Source organism: Solanum tuberosum, unplaced genomic scaffold (genome assembly GCF_000226075.1).
Source record: "Solanum tuberosum cultivar DM 1-3 516 R44 unplaced genomic scaffold, SolTub_3.0 scf00192, whole genome shotgun sequence".
Classification (NCBI taxonomy): Eukaryota; Viridiplantae; Streptophyta; class Magnoliopsida; order Solanales; family Solanaceae; genus Solanum; species Solanum tuberosum.
Genome location: NW_006239115.1, coordinates 707,415 through 716,654, shown reverse-complemented (window position 1 = coordinate 716,654; position 9,240 = coordinate 707,415). Strand labels below are relative to the sequence as shown.

General features: G+C 30.9%; 1 protein-coding gene across 1 annotated transcript in view; it reads right to left on the bottom strand.

Annotated features, from left to right (window-relative positions):
• LOC102593704 (7-deoxyloganetic acid glucosyltransferase-like) overlaps positions 1-4,337 on the bottom strand; it is a 19,044-nt gene extending 14,707 nt beyond the window's left edge. The window contains exon 1 of the mRNA XM_006355101.2: positions 3,791-4,337. Within this exon, the coding sequence (XP_006355163.1) occupies positions 3,791-4,283 (493 nt within the window). The 5' untranslated portion in view covers positions 4,284-4,337. The remainder of the gene's footprint in view (positions 1-3,790) is intronic.
• Positions 4,338-9,240: the final 4,903 nt, after the last annotated feature.

Below are 9,240 nucleotides of genomic sequence, written 5' to 3'. Positions count from 1 at the left end.
TTAAAACTATTTTTTGTGGCTATATTATAATTTAAAACTATTTTTTTTGGATATATTGTAATTTAATTTTTGTATTTGAAGAAAAAAATCGGGTCATCTATAATAAATTTTACAAGAATATTAGCAAAACTAATAAATTTGACCATCAAAATAATAAATCTAAATTAGTCATTGAAAGAAAAAAAAAAGCTAAAAAAATAATATATGTTTGAGGAGGATTAAATATACCCATATGGGATAATATTTAAAAAAAAAAAAAAATTAAACTAAAAATAATTTTTTGCACTTCCGTTAGAGGAAAATGGTATATGTGAGTCATTTGTATAACAATAGGGGTATACATAAGCCACTTTTATAACGAAGGATATATCAGCTCTAAATAACAAAGTTAAAGGGTATATCAAACCATTTTCCCTATTTTTTTTTCCCCCACCCCTTTTTCTTTTAGTTAACAATTTCGTGTCAAAATTCATTTGTTAGTTGGTTTCGTGCCGTAAAAAGTTCACTATGGCAGTAATGAGCAGAACATAGCAGATAATGAAAAAACACCAATGGAAATACTACACTTGAGATTATGTTTATGCATGCCAATTAATATTCTTCAACAATTTTCAGGATTTCGTATGGATATATCTAACACATAAATCATTTTATCCTTATACTCTATTCGAAAATGAATTTTTCATTGACATCGGGTCACAAATTCCTATCTTATCCATTCTACATGCAACCATATGTACAAAGTTAGTTTTCTCTAATACATACAAAACTACATAAATATTTAACCTATAAAACTTAAATTTCAAATTTATCTCTATTAAGGAAGACTCTATTCCCAAAACTTGAATATATATAAACATTTCTCGGTGGTAGAAGGGGAAAATATATGTAGGACGTCATATAAGATACTATGTAGGACGCGAATTGTCACGTAGAATATCTAAATAGAATAGATATATTTACTTGTTTAATTTTATATAAATTAAATATCTATTCATATATATTCAAAATTAGAAAATATAAATATCAGATAAAACGGGGTTAAATGATCATTTATCAAGTAGAAAAGACCACATGTGACATATTGATGATATCTCAAATTTGAAAATAAAACTAAAAATAAAATATGTTCTGCTTATAAAAGCAAAGCCTTCTATCATCTAAAATCAAACATGTCTTTTTTTTTTTAATTAAAAAAGAGAAAGAAAGATAAATGAAGAACTAATTCTAACATTTAACCAAAAACAGTTCTCAAAATGCTAATCAAGGCACTCAACGACAGAAAACAAATGGAGTAGCGAAATGGTATACTCCTTCCGTTTCAATTTAAGTGACAACGTCTTTTTTCGTCTTGTAAATTTTCTAATTCTAATATTCTACTCAATAAATTTAAGATCTTGGATTGAACGAATGACATAACTCTATAATTTAAGACAATAAAATCAAAAAATCGTGACCAATTAAATTAATATATTTAAATTAAAACGGAAGTATTAATTACATGCTAGTCATATTTAGTAATTTTTCTTCGATTTTCTCCTTCTTTCCACTCTTTTTTGATATTATGTCCCATATTAATTACTTGTCAATGTACAAAAGATAAAATCAATTAACTTTTTTTTTCATTTCACGCTTACGATTAATTCTTTTTGACCGTGTAAATAAGTTTGTAAATTTTCAAAAAAAATAAATTAAAAGGGTAAATTAGTAAAGCTATTTTTTATTCGTAATTAATTTATTAAAAAGCGAGTAATAAAAAATGTAGACAACTAATATAAAACGAAAAGTAATATCATTTTATGTGACGATCAGGTCTAAAAAAATTTATTATTTTTCTTTGTAAAGATTTTAAACTAAACGTTTTCTTTTGCACGTTTATTTCTGGCCTTTTTGTTTTTTTCATGATTGTAAATTGTTGTAGTGTTTTATTACTTTCTCGTGCATGTGTCATCTGTATTTTATAAATAAAGTAAAAGCACGTAAAAAAACAATGATTTTGTTTGGTGAATGAATTGTCTATACATGTGAACAAAAAAAGAAAACTATAACTTATATATATTGTCAGTGTAAAATATCATGTTATTGTTATCTCCTGTATTCAGATTAGCAAACCAGAAATAATAAAAGATGAAAAGAAAAACACAAAGAACTATCCGAGTCCACAGAACCCACTGTGTGTCCTTAAGAAATTTAATCCCCTCAAGTACCCGAGGTTGCAGATTAATTCCTCCCAGATAAAACGGATTAACCATTAAAGAAGTAGCGGTACCTCAAACTTCGATAATTTCAACGAACTCAAAATGACAGCAACAAATCACACACACAAACACGATCGATTGATTTTGTTTTGTAAGAAATGTATGCAAAAGAAGGGAAGAATTCGATACAGAAAAATGAGAGAAAATCTCTCTATTTATAGCCAACAAAGGGTAAAGGTCACAACCCTTTGGAAAGAAGACAACCTTTCAGAAAGAAGACAGCCTTTCAGAAAGGTTACAACACTTTGGAAAAGGCATAACCTTTCAACGGTCACAACCCTTTAGAAAGGACACAACCTTTCATAAAGGTCACAACCCTTCGACATAGTTACAACTCTTCAGGAGAGTCACAACCCTTCATTTCCTGTTCACACCTTTAAAACCCAACACATAATGCATGTAGTATGTCACATATGACACAAATGGTGTCATGTAGGACAAATATGTCAATTTGTTCAGTTTTATACAAGTTTAAATGTCTATTTGTGCACACTCAAAGTTGGAGGTCATAGTTATCAGCTGAAGCCAAGTTAAGGATCATGTTTATGTATTATGTCATAGAAAACGACAACTCAAAACCTATAATTTATAGGCATAACACATAAATATGTCCTTTAACTTGGTTTTAGTTGACATTTATGCCCTCTAACTTTGGATGTGTTCAAGTAGACACTTAAACTTGTATAAAATTGAACAAATATACACATGTGTCCTACATGACTTAATACACGTAGGACACCACATAGGACACAAAATTGTCATGTAGGATACCATGTAGGACAAATGTGTCTATTTGTTCAATTTATACAAGTTTAAGTGTTTACTTGTGCACACCCAAAGTTAAAAGACATAGATATCAGTTGAGGGCAAGTTAAAGGGCATATTAAGAGTCCATTGGATTTACTTAAAAAAAAGTAGCTTTTAAGTAAAAAAAAAAGTCAAACTGAAATGACTTTTAAGTCAAAAAATAAAAAAGTAGGGAGAGACCTATTTTTGCTTTTTGATTTATTTTAAGTCATTTTTTACCTTGCCAAACACTTTCTAACTTTTTTTAAGTCCTTTTTGACTCATTTTAAGTTATTTTTTTATATTTTTCAAACACTTTCAGAAGTAAAAAACTACTTAAAAGTATGTTTGACCAATTTTTAAGTTAATTCAAACACCCTCTAAATGTATTATGCCTATTTATATATATATATATATATATATATACAATGTTATCTTAAATAAATGTGGCAACTAACGCATTAACTTTCGTTATCACAATAACCCGGCTCGGCAGTCTCCATGAAAAATTATCTTATCTGCTAGCGTTGCTGATCACCTAATTTGAATATGAATTTTTCTTTATTCTTTAACATGGATAAGAAAATAATAAGATAACACATAATTTAGCTGTTGCACAATCGGACACTTTTGACTAATTACAAAGAGTGTTTAGATAATTCAAATATGGTGGAAAAACATTAATAAGCAAAAATCCAAAACTAATTTCTTGGAAGTACAAAAATGCTAGAGTAATTTAGACTAACCTTTGAAAGGAATTTCTCCATCTTCAATAAGTTTTGGAACAGCCAAATAAGTCCAGATAGCACAAGGACTTATAGTATCAAAATAAAGAAGTGGGATTTTAGCGTCTTTAGCAATATCAACAGCAAATGTAAAAATACCATCAACTATTAGACAAGTTGGAGCACAATAATTAGTAGTAGTCATCATGACCATCTCTCTGAAAAGTGGGCTACTCACTTTCTCTACACCTTCAATAATCTTCCCTACTTGTTCTCCATTTCTTGGATTATCTTCTGGAAGTCCATCTGGAATTGTCACGAATTTGAAGTTTGGATATTTCGCAAAACGGATTAAAACGTCCGTGTAATTAAGCAGGCGTTGATGGATGTATTCAGTGTTGATGAAAGTGACATGAATTTCTTGGTGAAGGCATAAGAGTTCAGCTAGTTTTAGCATGCAATTTACTGGACCTTGAAGAGGCAACGGGAAAATAAATACGTGAGGAACTGCCATTCTTAATTTAATTTCCTTGGACACTAAGAAATTAAAATTCTAGTTGAGGTTTTATAATCTTGATATATATTGAATATTAATAGTGGAAGAAATGAAAGAGCTTTCTTGTTGGTTTAATTTGACATGTGCAAAAATGTCTAACATATTTATGAAAAATAACTATAGTTTGAAAAAATTACAACCCCCTATTTATGAAAAACAATTATAGTTTGAAAAAATTACAATCCCCCTCTCCTACAAATAAAAAGAAATTCATTTAAATATATTATGTATCAATTGTATTCAATTAAATATAGGTGAGAGTTTTGTATTTTATATCAATCGTATTCAAAAAAATATATTTATATTTTGTATCAATTGTATTTGTATTCATACGAATAAAATATGCATTAAACAAATATATAATACAATGCCAAATACATACAAAATACAATTCTCTCTCCTCCATCTCTCGATCTCAATTTTGTATTTTTTCATCAAAATCCACAAAAAAAAACATAAGAATACAAATGTGTAGCAAATCAAAGTGTAGTTGTGAATTGTAATTAGTGAAACTGTAGCTATAAAATTCAATTTAAGGCCTAATGTTTGCTATTTTTAAAAGTTACTTGAGCAACTTTCACATATAGCAAACATAAAAATCATATGTGTATGTTATAGCTATAGTTTGCATAATTGCGCTCCATAACAAATTTTATGTTTGCTATGAAGCTTTTTGATTTGTATAATTCGCTACAAACATTCAATTTTATACAAATTGTTCAGTTTTGTATAAATTCATTTTATACACTGTAATTTGTATAATAAGATCTGTATTTGTATAATTATAAGTGTATAGGACGAAAAATATATATATTTGTATTTATATATACACTTTTCTCTCGCTTTATACAAACACAAAACGCATTTTATACATTTTATACCGAAATGTATAAAATGACTACTTGTATACCGAAATGGCTACCGAATCAGATGAAAAAAAAAGGGATGTTTGCTGCGAATTACAATTATAATAAATTAGGACTATAACATTTAATTTGAATTAATAGTTTGCTATTTCATACAATTTTTTCCATTTTTTAAAGCAACTTCAATATATTACTTTATTTATAATTTGTTCCAAATGTTCATACGACATGAATGCGTCGTTTACAACCCAACTAGGGAAAATTGATTTCCATGAAATTCTATGCAATAAGGAAATAGAGAATTGCATTACATTATGAGTAATCACGTGATTTCATGTTCGAGGAATATATAAAATGTTGATATCATTGAAAAAATTCATTGATCTTCATATATTTTCGGAAGTGATATCTATTTTTAACAATGTTGTTATCTTTTATTTTTGTAATATTTGCACCACAAGCTTTGCATTTGATAACATATAAATCATTGATCAACCAATTCATAAAGCTCGATCCAAAGCATTTCATATTTCTATTACTTCAGCTCAAGTATAATTTGTTTGTGATTTGCCTTGTCGATAGATTTTGTGATACATTTTATTATTGTCTTCAATAAGTAGAAATATTTTTATTTATTTTGATTTTAATATTGAAAGTATTTATTAAAAGTTGATTTCTAATGTCACAACAATAAATATAATCATGAAAGAAACTTTATTTTTATAAATCATAATTATTATCTTAATGTTAAATTCTAAATTACATTAAGAAAATATTTTAATATAGGACTCTAAATATCATGCCGTAAAAAATCTAAATCTCGCCCTACAAAATAACCAATATACTTGTTTTTCTTTTTCAAGTTGTTTTTCCCTTCATTTATTTTTTTAGTTTTTTTTTCCTTTATATTTCTCAATGTAGTCCTTTTCTATTGACATTTCCTTCTGTTATTCTTCTTTATTTTTTAACTCCTCATTTTCTTTAGTTTGTACGGTAATAATCCTCAAAATTTGAATATTAATTTTTTTTTCTTCAAATTTTCTTTGATGAAAAAGTTTATCATATTTGATATTAAGAAGATATCCTACATAAAAATGAAAAATTAATAATTTTTAATCTTTCGATAAATACATCATCAAATTATTAACTTCTTGATAGTCAAACATTGTTTTCTTTTTAGTCACTAAATTTAAGGTTTCCTTTAAATTAAACAAAAAAATATTAATACATCATTTTTAAGACTATTTTAATAATCAAGATACAAATTTTATATAGTAGTGGTCATATTATGTAACATAATATTAAAAATCTATTTACGCAATAATCCTTAAAAATATTTTAGGAACAAAAAATTAACTATTCAAACACATTAATTTTATATTAAGCTAGTTCAAAATTTTCTTTCTAAAACTTGTCCAAACAAGCTTAGTGTCACGGACTTAGAGTCTCACTAAAGCTCCGTGCGACACTTGACAACTTATTCACTAATCTTTCAAGATCTTGTAAGCTCAAGAAAGCCCTTTGAAACTAAGATCGCTAAGAGAATGCAAGAAAAACTTAGAGAGCTTTGGAAGAAGGCTTTGTATTACTTTGTGGAAGATTGCTTACACTTTGTTGGATGAGTTTACAAATGAGAGGCCCTCTAGTTATATTACTTCCTAGGGGCCTAAGTGTAAATAATAATTACTTTACAAGTCCCTACAATATTTACACTTTAGTCCTAATCTAAAATTCTCTACAAGTTCTAGGAAATTCTAATGCTTTCTTGAAAATATCTAGGGAGTTCTAGAGTGTTCTACTAACCTCTCCACAACTCTAGATTCTTCTCCCTTATCCTGATGCCGAATTTGAGGCGGGACATGACACTCTCCCTCACCTGTTGATGCAACAACCGCAACGCATTGTTGTTGTTGCAAGAACTCCCAGATTTAGTACTCCTTATATTGCCACAAGTCTTCATATCTCTCTCATGTGGCCTCATCCGGAGTTTGTCCCTTCCAATGAACAAGGAACATGGCATTGGCTTGTTGGTCTCGCTTCCTATTTACTTGGTAGTCTATGACATACTCGATTTCTCGGTCATGCGAGGCAGTGACAATTATAGGCACCCTTCTTGACTGGTTCCGGCTGGGATCATTCTTTTCCTCATGGTATGGCTTTAGGACGCTCGTATGAAAGACCAGATGGATCTTGAAGTGTTGATGTAGCTCCACCTTGTAAGAGAACTTGCCCACTTTGGCAATGATCTTAAACGGGACCTCATATTTTTGCACTAAATTCTTATGTACTCCTCGTAGTGCTTTAAAATGTCTTGGGTTGAACTTCACTAAGACCATGTCTCCAACTTTGTAATTTGTAGGACGTCGCTTGCGGTTGGTAAATTTCTTCATCTTTTTGGCTGTCTTGTCTAAGTAGGACTTGGCAGTGTCGAGTTGTTCCTCTCATACCTTGGCAATATGGTAGGCTCCCAAACAATTTCCACAAGAAGCGACCGATAAAAAATGTGGAGTTTGGGGTTGTTGAGTACCCATCGCCAACTCGAATGGTGTGCACCCAGTGGACTCACTACTATGAAAATTGTAAGAAAATTGTGCCATGTCTAGGAGTCTGGCCCAATCCTTCTGGTGCGCACTTACATAGTACCTTAGATAACACTCTAGTAGGGCATTTGCGCGCTCAGTTTGGCCGTCTATATGTGGGTGGAAACTTGTGGAGAAGTGTAACTTTGTGCCAAGTATATCAAATAACTCCCTCCAAAAGTTTCGAGTGAAGTGGGGGTGTCGATCGCTAATGATATATCTTGGCAGCCCCCAATACTTAATCACGTTCTTGCAAAATAGCCTGCTAGCCTCTTTAGCAGTGCAACCGGCTGTGGTGGGCATGAAGGTAGCGTATTTCGAAAATCTATTCACCTCAACCATGATTGTTACATACCCATCGAACTTAGGTAGGGAAGTGATAAAGTCTATGGTCACACTTTCCCATGGTCATTCTGCTACGGGTAGTGGTTCCAATAGTCTTCCCAACTGTCGTTGCTCCACTTTGTCTTGTTTGCACCAAGACATATCTGCACATAACACTCGATGTAAACCTGCATGCATGGCCAGTAGTAAACTACCTCAATCAACGCCCTTGTGTGTCGCTGCCCCGGATGCCTAGCCTACGGTATGTTGTGGCCCTCCTTAATGATTTGCCTTCTGATAGACCCAAACTGTAACACCTCGACTTTTCAAAATGTCTAAATTAACTCGTATCTTCGTGGAAAGACAAGGATGGTTAGTAATAAATTAAGAATGATGTGGTATGTCATATTTTAAGTGTTCAAGGGTTGTATCTCAAGTTTTGAAGTTAGGTAAGTGGCAAAATAAAAGTTGGCGAAAGTTATCGTAAGTTCCTTTTTAAAGATTTCTCTAAAATTTGGGTCAAATGTCTTGGATGTTTTCTCCCAATATATAAAGAGTTAGAAGGCCTATCACTCATTAAATCGAAGGCCTACGAGTCTAGTTTGCAACGCACAAAACCCCGTATCCAACCGACATCGGAGCAAAAGGTTATAAGGGTTTTACTATGGACTGCCGAGGCAGAATCCGGGTTGGGTAAAAAATATGGTATGTCGGCTTACTCAACGTTTTAAGCCATGAAAACATTTCTTTTCACTTTCAAACCAGAAAGAAAGCATAAGAGATGGTTCCTATGGAGTTCTTGCATGATGAAGGTTGGTTTTTGACGATTTCTACTATTAAAGGTTGCCCCCGTGCCTAGAAATGCGATCTCTACACTTGGCAATCATTTTTCCCTCTTATTAGCTACGTTTGGAGCTAGTTTTTGAAGATATAAATTTGTAGTTATTGGTGTTTCTTCAAGTTTTACACTTGGTTAACTAAGGTAATCATCTCAGGACCCTTTTATGGTTGTTTTTATGAATTTCTATAGACGTTTCGACAAATTGGGGCAATATGGCAAATCTATCGATTTAAGATTAATTATGAACTGTTTATAGGTGCGTACCAGCTATGTATATATAGTGTTTGCGAAGCTTAGGACATAAG